This window comes from Orbicella faveolata, unplaced genomic scaffold (genome assembly GCF_042242905.1).
Source record: "Orbicella faveolata isolate gen_17 unplaced genomic scaffold, um_ofav_v1 contig_34, whole genome shotgun sequence".
NCBI lineage: Eukaryota > Metazoa > Cnidaria > Anthozoa > Scleractinia > Merulinidae > Orbicella > Orbicella faveolata.
In genome coordinates this window covers 27,989,419-28,011,884 of record NW_028301563.1, presented here as the reverse complement: position 1 = coordinate 28,011,884, position 22,466 = coordinate 27,989,419, and the positions used below count along the sequence as shown (strand labels likewise).

Here is a 22,466-nt window from a genome sequence, read left to right as displayed (position 1 = left end):
ATCCCGTGACGCGACTTGCAAAGAAACGTAGAGAAATAATGTAGACAGATTTTACAGGTATGATTAATATCTGCTATGTTAAGTCGCCAGCCGATGATATAATATGATGAAAATCTTTGCTTTCCTTGGCGTTTATAATAACAGATCTCATGAATTTTAATGTTATTCCGATTCACTGAACTAAAGCATAAACAAACACTGAATTCTAGGAATCGATTGAATTTTCCACCAGCTGCCGTCTCGTACATCAGGCATCTGAGAGAGTTTCAACGGGGTACCGGCTATTACGGCTAACGGTTAATGTTTTTGCGCTTGTTACCGCTGACGGTTAATTTATTTTCGTTACGGTTAGGAGAAATTGTAGACATTAATTACCATTATTTTGAAAAGTTAAAAATTTACATTCATCATTGCAAAAAGTTGAAACATTTATTTTGATTAATGTTAAACAAAATAAAGGTCAGACCCATTCCAGGACGGAAATAGGTATAATTATAGGATCTGTAGATTAATATAGCTTAAAAGCCACAAGACAAGACACTGAAAAAAAGTCTCAGTTAGAAGAGAGATCTTGAGACTTTCACTTTCGTGTTTTTTTTTTTGGCGGTTAACATTTGTTTCGTCTAACGGCTGAATTTTTTTTGTCAGTTTTACAATTCATTTCAGGGCTGTAATGTTTTTCCCTGTTTTCCTAGCTGCTGAGGACATGCATTCAACTGCTTTGGTAACCTGGATAGTAGTGCCAGACTCATTTTAAAGTCGGTTTTCGTAAATTATCAACATATGAGTCTGCGTGTTTTGCTAACGTTCATGCCTGCTTATGGCTACTAGTAAGAGAAAAGCAGTTTCTCTTGCTACTGGGTGTGCTTTGCTAACGCTTTGGTCGACGATTGTACAAACAATGAAAACTTCTCCATCACGTTTTTCTGACCCATTCAGGTCGCAATGGAGCGAAACAACTGAATTCGACGAAGATGTGAAATGTGCAGCGTGAGAACAAATGCTCGCGAGTAGTGCAAGGAAATCCATAATTTGATTCTTTCAAAGAAGCTCAGTCACGGTATTTTGAGATATTTTACCCACGTACAAAATTACCTTTATATTGCAGAAAACCTGACAATGGTAGCTTACTTAGACAGAAAAGCGCCACAAAGATAATAATGGCAAAAATCATAGAAATAAGAGATTTTGTTTGAGGAAGGATTGAATCAGAAGTTCTCAATAGTTTGGTCGACATTTACGAACACACAAGGGAATCAAGATAGCCTATCAATTATTATTATTTTTCAGTTCTATACCATTGTCATTAAATACAAGCAAGAACATCGCTCTATATCTTCACTTTTCTTTCTTCACAGACTCATACCTCATCACAGCAAAATAAAGCGAGGCCATGTTACTCTGTCGAGGAAACCTCGGATCCCCTTCCCCCCATTGCCCTAGGAAGCTTGGTGATCAATTGGGTGACCAAATCAAGACTATTGGGGATGACAGTCGATGGCAAGCTTACCTGGCTTCTGCACGTACTGCAACTCAAGAAAACATTTGCTAACAAGCTAACCTTACTAAAGAAATCAAAATTTCTCCCCAGAAGCGTTCGCATCGATCTCTATTTTAAAGTGATTCTGCGGCTCATTGACCTATATATGGTCTCGTTTTACGGGGATCGTGCTGTAACAGCGAAATACTTCAGTCTCTGGAACGACTCCATTGTAGAGCAACGGCAGCTAGGCTTATTTTCAACCTTTCTAATGATATGGAGTCAAACCAAGTACTTAAACGAGCACAATGGTGAAACCTGTATTCTGGTTACAAATCTGCAGTTTTCTTTATCTATATCCACAAAGCGTATCAAGAGAAATTACCAGCTCAGGCTCAGTAACTAATCACATCATATCGAAACGAAACGACCTGTAGGATATACTTTGCGAGCACCAACTTCATCATCCATCCCGGGCTTCAACACCCGCTACATGAAAGACTCCCTCGCGCACAGAGGTGCGCTGCTCTCAGGAGCTACTTGACAAGCAAATATCGCCAATTAGTCAGCTTCTCCTGTTATAGCAGTCTCAAGCAGAAACTGAAATCTCTGGATAATTTTTAAGAATTTTGCATTCAAAGTGACATCTGCGTCTACATGCACTTCCAGATCAGAAGATGTTATTTATTCATGACACTTAAAAGATTGATTCTATAAGATATAGCAATCCACACGAAGTTTAGTTAAATTTACCTATTGTATCTATCTCAAGTTTCAGATAAATTGTAGATTTTTATGTGTCAATTAGCACATTAGATCCTTTGTTAAACGACCCCACAAGCGCTGTAGCTTTGAAAACTATCGTTTTTAAATAAAGGTTGATTGACTGATTGACTTGTAAACTCGATCGTAGCTTGATTCTCAGTCGGGCGACTATGTACTGGGGTTGGTGAACCTTCTCAAATCAGGCTGCAGTATATTCCTGAAGGCATGACGGTGCTCTGAAAGACTATTACGGGAGAGTCAATCTATTGGGGAAATTTCATTCTTCCATTACTTGTACATGTTTTGCTCATGCCACTGAAAGCAATTACTGGGCTATGGTCCTGCCTGTATTTGCCTATTGTGATTTAACTACACTTAGCTACTTAAATTCGCGCAAGCAACTAATTCGGCATCGAGTATCGAGGCCTGAGTGGTGTATTTCATCGGTTGACGTACAACTATTTGAACGGCGGAGGGGGGGGGGGGGGGTGGGCGGAAAACTTTGTCTCTGTGTCAGTTTAATTGTTTACCAAGAGATTATGATTCTCTTGTGTCTACCTAGTAATGCATGTACGCCTTTTAAAAACATATTTTACCAGGAAACAATCACAATTTCCACACAAGGAACAGAATTTCATCAGTTGAACTCCCAGGGGGTGGGGGTACTCCCAGAAAAGTTGGATGAGGTGTGAGGCCCTCTTCCAAAAACACTTACCTTATTTATGACCAAATGCTGCGATTTTTTTCTTTTACCCAATTTATGACCAAAAATTGATACCTTATTCATGGCCTGACCCTTTAATCAAAACCTTATTTCAAATAGTGAAAAAGTAGCTTAAAAAAACATACCCAATCCAAGACTGGAGTGCAAAAACCATCATCTTTATGATCAAAATGGCCAATTATGACCAAAGCGAATAAAACACCATACCCTTTGGGGCCGCACATACTTATATAGCCCACATAAGGGAGTACCCCTCCCCCCCCCCCCCCCACTCTATCCCGGGTTTCGTGCTCAAGCGCTGTTTTCTGGCTTTTCGCTTTGGCCCGCGAGATGTGTGTCTTTCGCAGCTTCGCCGCTAGTACTCCCGGCCCAAACACGAGAGCCTGATCGCAGGCCAGTGGAAAAGTGACCATATCTGATTGGGTTCACAGAAGGTGGTATTTGAACATAACCACCCTGACAATCCCGAAAAATCTAGACAAACCCGCGGGCAGTCCCTTGTGTCTATCAGTGTCCTCTTGTAGGTGTTCAGTTAGTTGGGGCGCAGCGCGAAAAATGGCGAGCTTAGAAATAGGGGAAAAGCGTGGCGAAAGAAAGCGTAAGAAAGTTCTTTTGCTTTCTCTCGCGGCTCGCCGCGCTTCCCAATTTTTTAGGACCACGTCCAACCAGGGGCCCTATTTATATGGTCTCGGGTCAGGCCCGAGGCATCCCCGGCCCCACGACGAAACTTTATTGAGCGTTTATATGAGAAAAAGTTGTCCCTCTCTGCTGGCCGAGAAGTTGTCCTGCATGATTATTTATACCCTTATTAGATATTCAAATGTGTAGTTTTCCTGTTTCTTTAGGTTTCCTTTCGTCATTCGATTACTTTGGGCTCCGTTGAACTAATTTTTACCCATGTAATATAAATTTCTTCATTAAAATATAAAATCTAGGTATTACGTGACATTCGGCACGTGGTGAGTTGTCCCGCTCAGGCGAGCCAAAGTTTTTATACGAGGCAAAGTTGTCCCCCCCGCCCTGCCAGGGTTACCCTATCTGCCGAGGTGAGACAACTCGTCCATCCGAGTTGTCTCGCCCCCCCCCCCCCCCCCCCCCGAGACAACTCGGGGACCTTCATATAAATGGTTGTTTGACTTTTCAACGACATAGTGAAAAGTTAACTCTCCCAGGGAGGGTTGTCTGGGGGAGGGTTGTCTCGGGTCAGAAACTGAGCCCAACGTTTCCTAGAACCGGTCAGCAGATCGCGTCATTATAGCATGCTCTTTCAAACTTTCAGTAGATAAATTTTTGTGAGGTGGCGGTGTGAGGAGGCCTTTTCTCTCCGTCCAAAAAAGCGATAAAAAAATGTTGTCGGGATTAAAAACCAGATCTGTCCTAACTTCTATAAAGGTAAAGCACTCACCTGAAATATTTAAATGTCATTTGGTTGATTTCCAAAGAAGGTATATTCATTCGATTGCAGCTCTCTGGGTTAGCGAGATCTGCTTTGCGGGTCTCAGGATGTCGGGATTTTCACTTTAAAATTGAAGGAAGACGATCACAAGATGGTACAGCAAAGGGACAGGTTTGTTAAATGATTTTTGGTTGATGGTCATCGTATTTTGGACGTGTAACGGACTATAACAATGCTTGCGTAAGACATATACACTGTGTTTATGCGCTTTCGTTATGTAATACTTGAGGCCAAAGTACATTGCGTGGCTGTTGTCATGTTTAACTCATAAAAACGATTTCCTTCAGTTCAGTGCCCTAGAATACAATTATTCAAGTAGGGAAATCTTAATTACGGTCGGGCATAAGATATTTGAGTTTTTCTTTTCTTAAAATTGCTTGCCTTTTTGACGTAAAACCGACGGAATTGCGTGACAATCAAGTGCAATCAGTGGTTGCGGTCTGTTGTTGACACTTCGTTTTGTAGCTCGGAGTACCTAACGTGGTCTTATTTTTCGTTATGAAATTATGAAAAAAAGATTTTACTCAGCCCTATTGATACGAGTTTACTACATGTACATTTGCAAATATTGTTAACAAATGATATATGAACTTTCAAGAGGTATATGTAGAAAGGAATGAGCGTACAGTCTCAGTAAACAGACTTTTGTTGTGTGCTTAGTGCAAAGTCAGTCATGAGACATGACATTTTTGTGTCTAATGCTGTCACTAAGTTTTGAATAACCTGTAGCCTTGATCTTCACGCCCGTAACAAACTTGTTACTTTATGATTGGGTGTGAAATGTATCAACTGAAATGTATGAATGTGATGGAGCAGAATCCCAACCAGACTTTGTGAATCCAGCCTAGAGTCCAGTGGCCTTCTCTACACGTATGCATACATGTAATTACATGCAATTGAACCCTTCTATTTCATTCGAAATAGCTGATAGTCATTGACTGAAAAGCAAATCGGAGAGAAATGGTTTTGAGTTCGAAATAACAGGGAATTCAAAATAATTGAAGGGGTCAGTGCAAAACCATGCTAAGTAATGATTTGGGTGAAAAAAAAATTTTCGCGAAAGGGCTTGAATTTTTGCATGTGGTCTTCAATGTAATAGAAAAACGCGGCCCTGTATTTTTGTCGCTGGTTTTTGTTTCGTTTTCGAGTTATAACGTATGCGAAAATACTTGGCTTTTCTTAGCCATGTCTTTAGGAGTTCATTTGTTGAACAGTAAACAGGCAGACTGTTTATATTGTATGAAGTCAAAATCAAATCTCGCAGCATATATAGAGTCACGGGTATTGTGACGTGAGCACAACACATGAATCGATCGAGAGTCAAACGAAATTCATCGAACAAAAAAGAGATGTGCCGCATTAGAGCTCTGTCAACTAATATCTTAAACATTGTTTTAAAGTACCTTGTGTGCCTGCCTGGTGGTTGAGAGGCATCATAAAGTCTTGATAAACCCGTAAGTCATCAGCACGTTTTAAAGAATCAAAATGTGTTCTGAAACTTCGAAGACAGCTGATATACCGTAATCGTGTTATCGGCGTTCGAAGTCAGATCGAGCCAGGTAGCAAAGTCCAAGAGCAGTTCTTGCCCCAAAAAAATACCCTCTGGTGAGTCATGGCCCATTTGCCAAGCATTGCTAGCGTCAAAGTTTGGAAAGCAAGAACTGGTTTTAGACTTATAAAATTTGTCTTATATCGACCGCCATATTTTCCCGCGCACGAAGTGTAAAGACCCTTCCTGGCATGCATTGCGATCACGTTCTGCGGACGTTTTTCGAACTGGTAACTAGATTGTTTAAACATAAGAATGGCCAACAAGTAGCGATCGATTGTAACATAGATCTGTGATCCAGTTTGCGTTGATTTTATTTTAAATCGGCATGATTTGTAGTGTTTTGAGCTTCTGGGATCAGCGGACATGCAGATGTATGGAGACCCGTACATTGGGGAGAAGGGTTCATCTGTTAATCTGACAACCCTATTTATAGCGCGTTTTCACGTGAAATCAACATCATGGAGCTTATAAGTTGCGTGAAATTACCATTTTGCTGTTTTCTAAGTGAAACTAGCATCCTTGCCGTCAAGCGTTAACGTGAAATCAACATTTTAACCTATTTAGACCTGAAATTAACATCATTGAGCTTATGCGCTGCGTGAAATTGACATTTTGCTGGTTTCTAAGTGAAACCAACATTCTTGCCATCACGCGTTAACGTGAAATCAACATTTTAACCTATTTAGACCTGAAATCAACATCATTGAGCGTATGCACTGTGTGACATTGACATTTTGCTGGTTTCTAAGTGAAACCAACATCCTTGCCGTCACACGTTAACGTGAAATCAATATTTTAACCTATTTAGACCTGAAATCAACATCATTGAGCTTATGCGTTGCGTGAAATTGACATTTTGCTCGTTTCTAAGAGAAATCAACCTCCTTGCTGTCACGCATTAACGTGAAATCAACATTTAAACCTTTTTTGACCTAAAATCAGCATTTTTGAGCTTATACGTTGCGTGAAATTGACATTTTGCTGCTTTCTAAGTGAAATCAAAGTCCTTGCGGATGCGGCTTGCCAATCCTTTGTTATGATAAACCGAGGTGAGACTTCGACTTACAACAAAGGCTTGGCTTGGCTATTATAACAAAGGATTGGCTCTGTTTATCATAACAAAGGCGCGGCTTCGTTTATTTGAAGACCTCGGCGGGAAAAGGGCGCTAGGTATTTTAATCAAAAGTGAACTTTGTCGAAAACGCTCCAAATTTTGCATGCAGTTTTGTTTAGGTATGTTTAACAATGTCCGTAGTTTTTCCGCTAAGCTTCGCTTTGTTTTCAAGATATTGCGTATGCAGAAAAACCACTCGGTTTTCCTAGTGGCGTCTTTATAAACGAAGCAAAAACCAGCGACAAAAATACAGGACCACGTTTTTCTATTACATTGAAGACCACATGCAAGAATTCAAGCCCTTTCACGAAAAATTTTTTTTTCACCCAAATCGTCACTTAGCATGGTTTTGCACTCACCCCTTCAATTGAGTTTGAATTAGCCATGCCAAATGTATTTCAAATCAGGGAAAACAACAGGATTTTTTTCTTTGCAGAATAATAGCAGAAGAATTATTTCACTGAATCAAAACATTTTCAAGGATGTCTGGAAAACCCGAATAGTGAATAGTATGAATAGTGCAAATAGTGCAAATAGTGGCGAACAGTCGCAAACAGTTGCGAATAGTGACAAATAGCTGTCATTAGTTAGTTCAGCGCTGATCTGGATTCGTTGAAATTGATCACGTGGAGAAATACACGTAGCGTTTGTCCGCAGAGGCTGATAGATTCGACCAAGCACGTTCTGTGGCCTGTGATTAGTTTATCAACTGAAAAGACACAAATGAGCTGCTGCTATAACCAGTCACAAAAACAACAACATTTAAGCTATATCTTGCATTAATTAATTATCCAAATAAGCAAGAGAATTTCAGTGAATTTATTGCCTTTTCTTCCAAGGACTCAGGCTATGGCTGTCCGTCACTGACACACACACACACACACACAAAAAAAACAGAAAACACAAGGATAACCTAATAAAGACGTATTTACGCTTTTGCAGCGGTGAAAACAGAAGAAATTACGTTTAGAAACACCTGTTAATGTCCCCTTTTTAGCAGGAAAATCCCATCCCACATTGCTGCAAGGTTGACTGCGAGGTACTGAGTACCAAATTGCTGTCATTGGTCACTATCCCCCTTCCACCCCTATTTGCCACTATTTACCACTATTTACCACTATTTACCATTATTTGTGTCTCTTTGTGACTTTTCACCACTTTTCGCACTATTCGCACTATTCGTACTATTGGCTATTCGCTATTCATGACTATTTGTGACTATTCACCATTTGGGTTTCCAGACACCTCAGTTTCAAAGAATGTACATATTTTACCTGTACTACTAAATTCATGAAATAGTAGGTTCCTAATCTTTAGCAATAGTATAATAATTGTATTTTCCTGGTCGATGAGTAATACTTTGTTGCCCGACAGTTATCACGTGAATATCCTGTGGTAGATCACAGCTATGATGCAGTGGTGGTTGGTGCTGGAGGTGCTGGCTTACGTGCGGCATTTGGTCTTGCACATGAGGGATTTAAGACTGCTTGTATCACAAAGCTGTTTCCAACAAGATCACATACTGTTGCTGCACAGGTAATACATTGAGTTTACAACAGTTACACTGTTATGTTACACTGTCCAAATGCACAGGAGTGAAACAATGGTTACTCTGTATAGAGATTAAATCTTTTTTGAGCAAGTGATATTGACTCTCGCTTTCCCGGCAATCTTCATGATACTTAGGTACATGTAGCCATGGTACGTTTACTTAAACTGTCATGCATGCATGTGTGTTATATACTGTTCCATTAATTTGAACATGAGCTGCTGACGTTCTTGTACTGTGTATATTGATTTGAAAGTGGTGTCAATGTTGCAAAGCCCTGTCAAAATGTGCCATCAACTGGTAATTTTAGCACCTACATGGTTTGAGTTTGCTAATCCTGACTAATAGTTAACAATCTATCTCTGTTTACCATCTACTACTTCTTTTGTCTGACATTTTACTCTCTGCTTGAAAAATTTTTGTCAGGACTGATTGTACAAGTTACATCTTTGTTCTTTCATTAGGGAGGAATCAATGCTGCTCTTGGAAACATGGAACCTGATGATTGGCGCTGGCATATGTAAGTAACAAGTGATTGGTTTTGTTAGCTATTTTGTTCTCATACAGTACTTGAAACAGGTACATTGTACAATTCATAGAACTTTACACATGCAAGAAAGCTGCTCTAACTCATTTGCATTTGATTACTCAATGGTACCATTTTAAGTAAAAGCAATGATACTTTTTGTAAATTTATATGTTAATTTTTATGGCCTGCACATCATTTTGCCAACCGCTTTTTTATGAGCTTGTTCTGTGTTTTTATTGAGTCAATATTGAGTATGTAATGGTTTTTGGCATGCACTTACTATAGTGAAAAAAAAAAGAATTTTACAGAGCATCATGTACATGCAGGCTTTCAGCTAGGATTTGAAAAGTGGGCATCCAAATTGCACTATGTATGTACTGCTCAAATGATTATGATCAATTTATAAAGGAACATTTGAGAAATAAAACAATAATTTTCCTCAAAAAGTGGGCACCCAGAGGTTGCTTTGAGGCCCATATAACTAAAAGCCTGCATACTTGTAAGTTCTCATAATGTGTAGTTCCAGAAATTATCCATACCTCCCCTATGGAAGGGATTTTTTTCTAAGCACCCTTACCCCCCACCACACCCCTTTGGAAATTCCAATCGAGCCTCGTACATTTCTTTAAATGTTTTGGTCTTATGGAACCCCCCACCCCCAGGAAATTCCAATCCCTTCTGGGGAGGTAGGGGGAGTATGGATATTTTCTGGCAATGTGTTGGTGTCTCCAAAGTCAAAGTAACACAATCCTTACTGATTGTTAAACTTAAAAGGTTGTTACTTTGTGCTTCACGTTTGTAGGTATGACACAGTGAAAGGCAGTGATTGGCTAGGTGATCAGGATGCTATTCACTACATGACTGAAGAGGCACCCAAGTCAGTGATTGAGGTCTGTACTCAACTACCTTTCTGCACCCAAATTCACTATTACTGTAGCTGATTAAAAGCCATGTCTACTGTCCTTACAATCCAGTCACCAGTGTTACCTCATGATATGTGTGCCCAGTATTAATTTTGTGAACAGGTTCTATTATACACTGTAATGTCCACAGAGACATTGTGTATAAATCAAATTACTGTATGGGTAAGCCATTAGGAGCAATAGATCAAATAATAATGTTAGGTCATTATATTTAAAACTGTTGGTCAGGAGCGATTTGTGCCCATGATTAAAGTTCTAAAGAAGGAGTAAAACAGATCTAAAAAAATGTTAAAACTGAATTTTTGACCACCTTCTGCTGTCTTCTTCAGAGAAATGTACTCTACAAGAGTCACAGAAAGCAAATATGTAACAAAGATGTCATTGTTCCTTACCCCATAGGGAGGAAACCAGTAATATATATTTGTTTTTGAGTGTTATCATGGTTGTTCATTGCAGCTTGAAAATTATGGAATGCCATTCAGTCGCACAGAGAAAGGTGAAATTTATCAACGTGCATTTGGTGGTCAGAGTTACAATTATGGCAAGGGTGGTCAGGCACACAGATGTTGTGCTGTTGCTGACAGAACAGGCCACTCTTTGCTTCACACTTTGTACGGACAGGTTAGTGAGTAGTGAGCAAGTTCCTACACTACTGCGGCAGGTGTTTCCAAAAGAACCAGGCCTGCACCAGGCTAGTTGACCGGCTGTGAGGATGATTTTTTTTTCTACCTGGTTTGACAAACTAATGAAGTTTTTCTTATAAGGAACTTCAGTTTAAAAAGTTTTGCCTGCCTGTGAAAAACCAATTGCCTTCCTAATGGAAACATTAATGTAACCCCAGCTGCTGTTCACAACTGAATATAACTGGCATGGGCTCAAGTTTTCTATTTGTGAATAGTCAAGAGGATGCAGCTCATTTGACTGTTGTTCATAGAAAACAACGTGAATAGTGTGATTGTTTTAGTATGGGTTCAGAACCAAACTGTATCATGAACTAGCACCTCTAGATCTATCAGTAGAAGTGGGCAAAAAGCTCATAAGGTGCATGACAATATGATGAAAAAGTAATTCAAGGCTGGAAAAGCTCTTTAAAGTGTCAAATCAATAGTTCATGTAAACTAGATGTTTTAGTGTTAGCCCTCAGTTGTCATGTTGAACAAGAGGCTAAGCCCAAAACGTGTAGTTTACACAATCTGCATTAAATGTAGTTTGTGTAAACTACACGTTCTGGGCTTTGATGAGCTCTTTAAAGTTTCTTATAAATTTTATAAGACACAAAGAGTTCATCAACCCAACAGTCTGCCTCATTTTCTGCCAATAATAGTCAACTAATGAATAGAGTTAACTTTTACTTGTAGTTATAGAGTTCTCATTTTGTATAAATTATTGCTAATGTTGGATTCAGGTGATAACTTTAGTTACAGAATTGTTTCTCTGTTAGCCATGTCAACTTTTCAGTTAAAACCAATATCATTATTGCGTTTCAGTCCTTACGATACAACACAGAGTATTTTGTGGAGTATTTTGCTTTGGATCTTCTCATGGACAAAGGAAAGTGCATTGGTGTGATAGCATTGTGCCTTGAGGATGGCTCACTACACAGATTCAGGGCAAAGAACACTGTCATAGCAACAGGGTAAGTAATAATGATTATAAGTATTTTATTATCTTAAATTGTTTTGTAGTGTATTCATTTGAGATGTGGATTGTGGCATTTCCACTGCTTTCAACATTCATATACATGTACAAGTACAGTATTTATTTTTATCAGATGATGAGGTTGACTGATCACATGGTAACACTGTACATGAAGTGGATAAATAAATAATACATTGCACGTTGCTAAATTTCATGTTCATTGCATAATTGTATAGAAAAAACAAAATACTGTACAATGTAGATAATGAATCAGATTGAAAAACCTCAGAAATTGTGGAATTACAGTAAATGTTTTTGATTTCTTTTTTGATTTCTTAAATCAATAATTTATTGTTGTATATTGTTATAGTGGATATGGTCGGGCATATTTCTCCTGCACATCAGCACACACTTGCACTGGAGATGGAACAGCTATGGTAGCAAGAGCAGGACTCCCTAACCAGGACATGGAATTTGTCCAGTTTCATCCAACAGGTACTGTTATGTTGCAATCAAAATTAATTAAACCTGCCATTCTGAGGTTCTCTAAAATGTGCCATACTGATCAAAGGTTACCATGTCTAACAACACAAGAGATTTGTACATCATTTTGTCGAGGCTGCAAAGATTTTTACAAAGCCTGAAAATGCAAAACTAAACAAACACTGTGTTGTTCACTTGTACTTGTTTCTGAAAAATCATGTCTGCATTCTATCTTATCAATTGTAAAACATACATATTTTTATTGCAGGAATTTATGGGGCTGGTTGTCTAATTACTGAAGGAAGCAGAGGAGAGGGAGGCTATCTAATCAACAGTGAGGTATTGTGTGCAGTTGCTTATCATAGGCAATAGATTGTATTCTTTTAGATGCTATGCATACAGCTGGAAGTACATCTACATGTTTGTGATGTGCACTGTTTGGGAATCTCTCTTTTTAGTGCAGAGTGCACTATTGGGATGGTTTGGGGGTTGACATCGCTAAAGCACTATGGTAATATGGCAATATGGCGCTATGGAAATAAGGTGTACACTTTAATGTTTGTTTAATTAATTAGGCTTGCAGCAAGAGAGGGTTAGGATGAGGTAGGTACTTGTGTGCACCTTGTAAAATGGGTGATGCATGTACCTACCTTACTTCTTTAATCACTTCAAAAAGCTATAAATTTGTTTCCGAAAGCCCCTTGCTCTCCTTGTGGTACTTTTCTCTTTAGAACAAAACCAATATTATTTTGCTCTAAACGCATGCTCAGATTAATAAGCATTAGTGTCAACTACATATATCAGGTGGAAGATACATTTCATACAATATCACACACTGACGTTGAGCGCTTTTCCTTGTGGTAGAACCCCAGTAAGTCATACGCATGCGTTGTAGCATCGTTAGCACGATACAAGGATGTTACTGTGACTGCGTGTCTTTTGGAATTACGCCTAACTTGGTTCAAGAAATATCATCTATTGTTTCCAAACTACACTAGTGCATTTATTTCATCCTTTAATTGTCTTCATCAAAGAGACCAAAATGTTCATACCCGCAGCTGAAACTCTCCCGAGTAAGTGGCATTAAAATTTGTCAAATTGAACAAAAAAACCTAGGAAACTGCTCAAATATTGCTGCAGACTCCGTGGCACCTGCTGAAAGCATAAATTTTATCAGTCTTTGAGAGGAATCGTTCACCGATGAAGGATATAATCTCGGGCAAGTAGCCTAGTTTACTTTCAATACCTCTCGTTGAAATGCTCCTCAGTTGTATTGATCGATATCAGTGTGTATTTTAAATTTACGTGGTTTTATTTTTTAACTCCAAAGGTGGAAACAGAACGTGCTGTTCCGTGACAATTTGATAATTAGATTAGTTCCTGTTTATCGGTCAAAAGAAAATTTGCGTTTTAAATAAAGCAAATTGTTCCTCTTCATCCGACATTCAACTTTCTTCCACTCATCTCCAGCTGTGAAAAGAATACTAAAGCACATCTTCCGTATGTTTTCGAGAAAACGAGAGTTTTAGGTTACATACCTTTGCAAGGAAAACAAAAGTATCAAGTTACAAACGTTTTCGTGAAGAGTAAAATTGTCACGTTCGCAACTTCAATGTATTATTTAATTTAAAATGGGTAAAAATCAACGTAAAACACTACAGTAAAATTCGAGAGCTGTCGTGACAAACGGTAATTAATTGTAAGTTATTCTTGGACTGGGAATGAAAATACACACATCAAACATACAGACTGCAAAGATTATGTCTCATCAAAATTCTTAGCTGACTAGCAAGGTCAGTACAAACCAGGAGTGAATGGCAGGGGTTATATAGGAACTGTGTCATGAGTACTGCGTCAGAGCTATGCATTACACTCTGCACTATCTGAGATTGTCTCACTAGTTTACAGAGCCTTATCGTTATGCAGTGGGTGTGTTTTTGAATAAGTTTTCTTTGAGAAATGTGTAAAAATGTACACTTAATTGGCCACTCCCCGGTGGGGCTTTTCAGGACCAATGTAAACAAACAATGATAAATAAATATTCAAATCAACATACAAAACTAGGTTAAGAATCCCAACTGGCAGGAGGCAGACCAGTTGGCTATTTACATGCACAGCCTAGAAGTTGAACTCGGGGTTACTGACGGTCAGAAGGAGATTTGAACTTGGAACCTACGGATTTCAAATCCAGTGCTCTAACCACTTGACCACGCTGTCTCCAGCGGTCATGCTGCCTCCAGAGAACCTCTGTAGAGGAGAGAATAGGAAGTTCTGCTTTGTTTTGATAAATTTACCATTTTTCAGGGAGAACGTTTTATGGAGCGTTATGCACCTACTGCTAAAGATCTGGCATCAAGAGATGTTGTATCACGTTCAATGACAATAGAAATTAGAGAGGGAAGGTCAGTACCTGGACTATTTTCATATTGTTTTAAAATAATCAATCAGTCAGTCTCTCTGTCTGTCTGTCTGTCTACCTCTCACAGTGTCTGTCTGTCTTGGTCTGTCTGTCAGTCAGTTATTCTTTTTTAACTGTCTGTCTCATGATTTATAAGAGTGAAACAAAGTCAAACAACTGAAACATAAGAATTGCTTTCAGCTGCGTCTTGAGCACCTCTTATGGTTCTTTCAGGCTCTTCCAACTTCCTGGATGTTCTTAACTCAGTGAAGCATTCTACATGTAAAGCATGACTCAATTGTTAATTTGATTTGGTTCGCTGTGTTTCAGAGGTGTAGGTCCTGATAAGGACCATGTCTACCTTCAGCTGTCTCACCTCCCAGCCGAGACACTAAAGACACGACTGCCCGGCATCTCTGAGACCGCCATGATCTTTGCTGGTGTGGACGTCACCAGAGACCCCATCCCTGTTATACCCACAGTGCATTACAACATGGGTGGCATTCCGAGCAACTACATGGGACAGGTAATGTGTTCACAGGCTTGGGAGAAGTTGGTAGATGATGACATTGATAGCATCCATGTAAATATACATGTTCCATAAAATTCCAACAAGCCCTGTATAATTGTAGGCTACCCTGTAACAAACAAGTCTTGAGCATCACGAGAAGATTACACACGAGATACCGTAAATCCTCGAATTAGCGCCCGGGGTGCTTATTTCAAATTTAGGAGAAGACGGGGGCGGGGGCACTTATTCGAGGGGGGCGCTTATTAAATTTTTCCCAAATTGTGGCCTGACATGATCATTTTTTTAGTACATCTTATGCGCATAAACAGCAACACTAGCTGTTTATTGACGTAAAAAGCTGATCCTAAAGTTTAAATCACAGCACCTTTAGTACTTGTAATTTTTTTTTGAAACGTAACGTGTTCACAAACTGAAACAATGCACAAATCTAATACTACACGACGAAAACTATACATCCTTGTTGTCTCATTACTCTTCCACGAAATGGGGGGAGGGGGGTGCTTCGAAGGGGGGGCACTTATTTTAAATTTTGGCTGATAGGAGGGGCGCTTAATTGAAGGGGCGCTTATTCGAGGGGGGGGGGGGTGCTAATTCGAGGATTTACGGAATTTTAATATATTTCTTCTCAAACTTATTTTCCAATTTTAAACTAAGAAAACCTCAACCATGATGGTGTTTAGACTTCTACGATTTCATTTCTGTATTTTCCACTAAGTTTTAGTTTCAATTGAGAAGATATATCAAGCATGAAAGACTGTGTTTGACCATATTTCCAAACACCTCGAAGTTCGTCAAAAAGAACTCCGCTAGGCGTCATATTTTCCACTCTCTTCTTGGTTTTTGCAAATGTGTTCAAACACGGTCTTTAGTGTTTGATATATTACATGCAGTATCTTTACACTGTATTTTGAGTGGATTTGTAACACTGAGACGGGTTATTAACAGCAAACGTGAAGAGCTTAATAGACAAATTTTAACACTATCCCACATCCCGTCTTTCAAAATGAGTAAATCCCGTTCCCGTCGAAATATTTTATCCCGCATCCCGCTATTAAAAGTCCTGTCAATCCGTATCCCGCCTTCATTTCTACTCACATCCCGCATCCGGCCAAACCTATATCAGGCGCTCATACTAGTGTCCTTAACTTCATTGCAGGCATTGACAAAGAAAGACGGTAAAGATGAAATCGTACCAGGCCTCTGGGCAGCCGGCGAGTCCGCGTGCGCTTCAGTCCATGGCGCTAACAGACTGGGCGCCAACTCCTTACTTGACCTGGTGGTCTTCGGACGAGCATGCGCTAATTTCATTGCCAAGTTTAACAAGCCCGCTGATGCAATACCGGAGCTTCCTGTGGTAAGATAAAAACGAATTTTTTTTCCGTATTGAGAGATTTTATAGGTCGTAACGGAAGACATTCTAGTTGCCATGGTGATTAAATCGATGCCAGTTGACTGTTTTTGCAACGTGACAAAATGCTGAGAGGGGAGGGGGAATATGTGGTAGATTACTGTCCCATCCTGGGAGGGGCTAGCAATACTGTTAGTGGCTTCATTCAAGAGATACTGGAGGAGAAACTGGAGTCAAGCACGGGACAATCACATGTTAGCCATCAAGCTGAAAATAATACGTTTGCTTTTCAAATGTAGGGACAGAAACACTGTCCCTACAGGGTAACCTTCTAGGATGCTGTTTTCGTGCGACCAGGTTAATACTTGCGAAATTTTAGACTTTGTTAAGATGGTGACCATATGTCTCTTGTACCTTCAGAATGCAGGCGAAGAGTCCGTGGCCAACCTGGACAAGATACGCTATGCCAATGGACGTACACCAACCGCGGATTTGAGACTCAACATGCAAAAGGTAGGTAATGGGTGCCGAAAAGGAATCTAGCAATGGCAACAAAAGCAACAGTTGTCTAGAGGAACTACATCACAAGCCGAGGGAAAATAAGGAAAAAAAAACGTCTTTGAGTTCTTATTCTATAGTTCTTTCTGTTCTGCCCTTTCTCGGGCTTGCGACAGTAGTCTGTAACCCTCCAGGAGGATTTTGAAATTTGTGTTAGACCACTTATATGTTTTAACGATATAAAGGAGCTTTGTCACGGTTTGCGCATCCTGATAAGTTTAGCCCAGTTCATCGTTTGTCATCCGTGTTAATCTTCTCCATCCTTAACCATCCTTGTACCTTTATGGTTTACTATTATCTCTTTGGTGTTTTTCTATCGTAGTAAACTATTATTTTCAGGTTTCCTTCAACTTAAAGGTAATTTTATACGTTGTCAAAATATCTAAAAAAGCTGACGGAGTAAAGTTTAATGAACCTTCCCAAAACCTCGTTAACACACAACACCCGTATAAGGTGTCCTTCTTTCCTGTCGTTTCCAGATCATGCAGACCCACGCGGCTGTGTTTAGGACTGGTACCGTATTGGAGGAAGGCTGTAAGAAGATTGACGAGATCTATAAACAGACCGAAGACCTTAAGGTAACAGCTCATTTAAACATTACACGAACATGCTAATATTTCTTGCCTTAATTTTTCTGAGACGAAATGGAAATCTTAAATACAACGTGAAGTTTCACACACCTTCACAGAAATTATACTTGAACAAAGGGACTCCAGTTTGCTTTATCCAATGTGAACGTTGTGTGTTTACATTATTTTTAGGTGTACATGTGTCACAGTTATTTAGAAACTTCAGCCAGAACGCGCCTTTAGTTTTGCTTAGCTACAGTTGAACCTCGCTATTTGGAACCAAAAATAGTTCGAAATAGCGGGAGTTCGAAATAGCCGATAGTAAATGACTGAAGGGCAAATCCGAAGAAATTTATGACGAGTTCGAAATAACGGCGAATGCGAAATGACAGAGTTCGAATTAGTCGTTTCGAACGGTATTTTTTATCCAAAATTAAGATCATTTTGTGTGCGATCGGATGACAGCATTTGTATTCTCTTGCTAAGACTTGGGTATTTAAGGTAGTCCTTTTCATAAGTCCTATTGGCTTCTCTGGGTTTCCTTGCCTATAACTTACATTGATGTGTTTGATTATATTTATAAATGGCAAAAATAAAACAAGAAACAAGGAACATGGATATTAAACAGACTTTCTGAACTTATTTCGCGTGTTTCCAACTGCGAAAGAAGACCACGTTTTTCGTTCTTGTAGTGGAAACGTAGACGTTATTGTAATTTCAAGACAAGTGAACTGTTTCTTTGCAAGAGATCGAGTTTTGGCACTAAACATTCCATTCTAATGACGTACCTCTACAGAAAAGCGTATCGTGTCTCTGATTGGTTTTTAATTAGCGCGTGAAAAATTCAAGTCACAGCAACGACCAAACAACGCGCGAGAAAAAAAGCGCGCGAAGAATCAAGCGCGTGAAGAATCAAGCGCGCAAAGATTCAAGCGCGCGAAACAATGTGTCCTGTTCACTAAATGCTATTTCAAGCAGCGCTGATGTTGTTTTGTATGATTTTGTTTTCCAGTTGTTTGATCGCGGTATGGTGTGGAACACAGATCTCGTGGAAACACTAGAACTGCAGAACCTTCTTATCAACTGCAAACAGACTCTTTATGGAGCCGAGGCTCGCAAGGAGAGTCGTGGAGCGCATGCCCGGGAGGATTTCAAGGTTTGTGATCAGCATTGCACATGTGGGTGACATAACGCAACTTTTCATAACATACGTAACGCAACGTAACGCACCGTAACGTAACTAACGTGGTGTAGCATAACATCACATAACGTTTCGTAATGTAACGAGAACATAACGTAACATATTGATTTAATACTAAACAGTCTACGTTACGAATATACAGGACTAATTTGGTTGTTACTAGTAAAAGAGACTTAAAAGTCTTAGTTTGGTGATGAGCTTTTTATCTTACACGATATGTCCAAAGCCGCCAGCACTGTGCAATGCAAGCCTTAACAGACTTAACTTTTTCAGGAGCGTATCGATGAGTACGATTACTCGAAGCCACTCGACGGTCAAACGGCACGTCCCTTTGATAATCACTGGAGAAAGCACACCTTGGCATGGACTGATCATAACACTGGAGAGGTTTGTAACTTAAATTTTCTGATAGCATACCCTCGGCGTTGTTTTCAGAATCTGAAACAAACCCTACGAACGAATTAAAAGACATCTTGCTCTCGATATTCTTTCCACATACTGTGAAAAGCTCTTAAAACTGTTTAAAAACTGTAAGATTGGCACTACAAGAAATGTTTCGCTAAAACATCAGCCTCATCACTTGTACGCCATATTGGATTCCGTAAATCCATTGAGATAAGCAGCCACGAGACGTATCTACTTCAAATGCAGAGTCACGGAATATCCTTCACGCTCTGTCATGTGAGACTAGGGATGCGCAAAAAGGTCCTCTTTCTTTTCGAATTCATCAATGAATTTTCTGGTACTCTGGTTATCAGAACGCCCTCAGAGATATGCCTGATCATGGCGTCATTAGATAAAAGAAAAAAAAAAAAAAACACACACACACACACACACACCGGTAAAGTTCATCTTGAATGTCTGAATTTTATTGTCGTGCTTTTCCCTGCCGTATTTACATAGTGTCGATCGCTCTTCCTGTTATCAAGCGAAAGAAAACAAACCCTCCTGCTACTTAACCCTCTTCTAAATGAATGACTGTCTAGATTCGTGAAAACTTCTCTGCTCAACTGCACAATGTGCGTCCCATGTATTCAACTCTCTTCTTTCATAATTGGAAATGCGATGCAACTGTATTACATATAGCGTGATTCACTTCTTAAGACTGTTGATCCCAAGCCGGACAGAGTGAGACACAAGTTTGTTCACTTGCCAGGGGCGGATCCAGGATTTTTCTTAGGTGGTAGACTTCAAGTAGTCCCTCTTTCGCTTAGTCCGTCGTGCGTGTCGCGCTCCTCGCCCCCAGGATTTCGCGCAGCCATTTTTTTCTCGCGGTTGTCTTTCGCGTCACGCATGACGGACTAAAGGTCGGCACACACGAGGGGACAAGTCCCTGCAACTAGTCCCCTGAAGAGTTTACACGAAGGGACTGGTTGCAGGGACTTGGCCCACATACAGTTCACACTAAGCGTTTTGAGCAACAAGTCGCAGGGACTTTTCCCAAGAATTCAAACTGGTTTGAATTCGTGGGACCAGTCGCAGGGACCAACTTGGTCCGTGCGACTAGATTTTGAAGCAAAAATGGCCAGGTCACACGATGAGATTTGTCCCCGCGACTTGTTGCTGGACTAGTCACAGGGGCTAGTCCCCTTGTGCGCGCCGACCTTAAGTGAAAGAGGGACTACTCGCAGTCTACTTAGGTGGGGTGCACCATGTTCTACTTCAACACCAATAAACCACATAGTTTTTTCCTTGCAGGATACTAGTTATACCAGAAAGCCGTACGTCATCTCAAAGGGGTGGGGGGGGGGGGGAGGGGGGTACGCACCCCTGCATGAGCCCCCTAGATCCGCCCCTGCTTGCAGTGCTGTGAACCCAATCCACCTCAATGGGCTGCATGGTATTGTAAAGCTAATTCTGTCTTATTTTTGTCTTCTTCAGGTTACACTTGATTACCGGGGTGTTATCGATGAAACATTGGATCAGAAGGACTGTGCCAGTGTCCCCCCTGCTGTTCGTTCATACTAGGCAACGAAATACCGACAAAAAATGAACGTATTTCCCTGGGGGAACAGGGGCGGCGGTCGACACTTAAAATGAATATATGATTTGTTTATCTTCTTAAATATTTCTTGTAAAAAGCTACGGAAAGGAAGAGATTTTTTTTACCGGTTGACTGAAGAGAAAGAAAGAATAAATTCTCGTAAATGAATTTCAGTAACAAACAGAACTGTTCGAGTTGTAACTTGGTGTAGTATGGTATTAATAGAACAGTACTGTTTTCGTTTGCTTTTTATACTTATGTGTGTAGTTTGGTGTTAAATCCAATGGGCTCAGTGATTGGTTGAAAATAGTCGTTCAACCTATACGCGCAAACGTCTATATTTTGGTCCAATCATGTACCGAACCGAAAGTAATTGTGTCTTGCCTTACGTCTATTTTCCTGCGCTTGGCGCTTGTTGCAAGTTTTCCCGTGCTTTGCTCCGGTTACAAGGTTTTTTTTTTTTACCACGATTGTGATTGGTACATCGCACCATCCGAAGGCCTTGCTGATTGGCTACATATGGCTAGTTTTGAAACTAACAGCTGGAGTATGCGGCCCAGTTTTCTCTGAGCGATCAGTGAGCAGAACCCAGCCGAGTTGGCTATCACTTAGAAAACGAGCTAGTGTCAACGAAGAGGCACAGATTAGGGAGTTAAACAGATAGTTGTGGGTACGGAATAGGAATCCAAATTTACGTACTGTGTTAAAGCTTTGGTGCACTTAAGTCATAAGTAGGCCTTTCCACAAATAACATGGAAAATCGATTAAATAGAATTCCGGAAATTCTCAAAAAATCTTCTTAATATCACAAAAAGTCTTCCAAATGGTCATTTTGCACGTAAGTAGAAGTCATGACCCCTATTAAGAACAAAGTTTTCCTTTGTAGTCCGTTGTATCGATACCTTGGATAATTCGTGTTGTTTCAACTCAATATCTTTTCGACAATTGATGATTTCTGATATTCCCGTGATCAGTTTGACTAAATGTACTTTGAAAATGTATAAGGAATTGAAGAATTGATCATCTTTGTGGAACGATAAGTTGCTCTTCTGTTCCTTATTTCTTTGTTTCTGCGTGATCTGGTGTCATGCTTTCCTACTTGTGGAAACATGTAGTTGTTTAAATTTACAGATAGAGTACTTTGCGCATAATTTATTCAGATTGTAGTTGCAGTAATGCTCTGTCTTCACTTTATTAACTTAAATAAAGATAAACGAGTTCAACTTGTTTGCACTGTAAGGGACCACTCGATTATTCGAGTAGCATTTTATATCTCTGAAGAGAGAACGATATGTAAAAATTAGTGACCAAATAAAGGGCACTTACAGACGAGAAGTTAAGAATGGGGTTGTATTTTTTCTTTCTTATCAATTTATTTTTTATTTTCAAGTTAGACTACCCTAGATACTTTTGTACTTTACTCTAGTGCCACTTTGGGCGTTTGCTGACCAGCGAAATAGCGCATGTTAGATTAGTTTTGATCAGGGCACTCATATGACCCTTTTTTCGCCCTGTTTTTGATGCTTGATTTCGGCCGTTCTATAACGTCGTACTCTTCTGACTTCAAAACGAATAGGAGCTGCGTATCTTAACTGACCTCCTATTATCTAATATGGTCTAAAATAATCTAAAATGACCAATAACCAACCAACAGACGGAAGAG

At 39.8% G+C, this 22,466-nt stretch overlaps 1 protein-coding gene across 1 annotated transcript; it reads left to right on the top strand.

The window, feature by feature from the left end:
* Nucleotides 1-4,216: 4,216 nt before the first annotated feature.
* LOC110055108 (succinate dehydrogenase [ubiquinone] flavoprotein subunit, mitochondrial-like) lies at nucleotides 4,217-22,146 on the top strand. Its single transcript, XM_089270660.1, has 17 exons — nucleotides 4,217-4,361; nucleotides 4,435-4,536; nucleotides 8,466-8,627; nucleotides 9,105-9,160; nucleotides 9,972-10,059; nucleotides 10,549-10,713; nucleotides 11,580-11,728; nucleotides 12,101-12,225; nucleotides 12,482-12,552; nucleotides 14,518-14,615; nucleotides 14,942-15,137; nucleotides 16,300-16,497; nucleotides 16,912-17,004; nucleotides 17,529-17,627; nucleotides 18,631-18,774; nucleotides 19,093-19,206; nucleotides 20,701-22,146. The coding sequence occupies exons 1-17, from the start codon at nucleotides 4,317-4,319 to the stop codon at nucleotides 20,785-20,787; spliced, it is 1,992 nt and encodes a 663-aa protein (XP_089126786.1). The 5' UTR covers nucleotides 4,217-4,316; the 3' UTR covers nucleotides 20,788-22,146.
* Nucleotides 22,147-22,466: the final 320 nt, after the last annotated feature.

Coding starts and splice junctions, on each gene's coding strand:
- LOC110055108 (XM_089270660.1), top strand. CDS start 4,317: ATGTTGTCGGGATTAAAAACCAGATCTGTCCTAACTTCTATAAAG. Junction 16,498..16,911: donor CAATACCGGAGCTTCCTGTG/GTAAGATAAAAA, acceptor TTGTACCTTCAG/AATGCAGGCGAAGAGTCCGT. Junction 19,207..20,700: donor CTGATCATAACACTGGAGAG/GTTTGTAACTTA, acceptor TGTCTTCTTCAG/GTTACACTTGATTACCGGGG.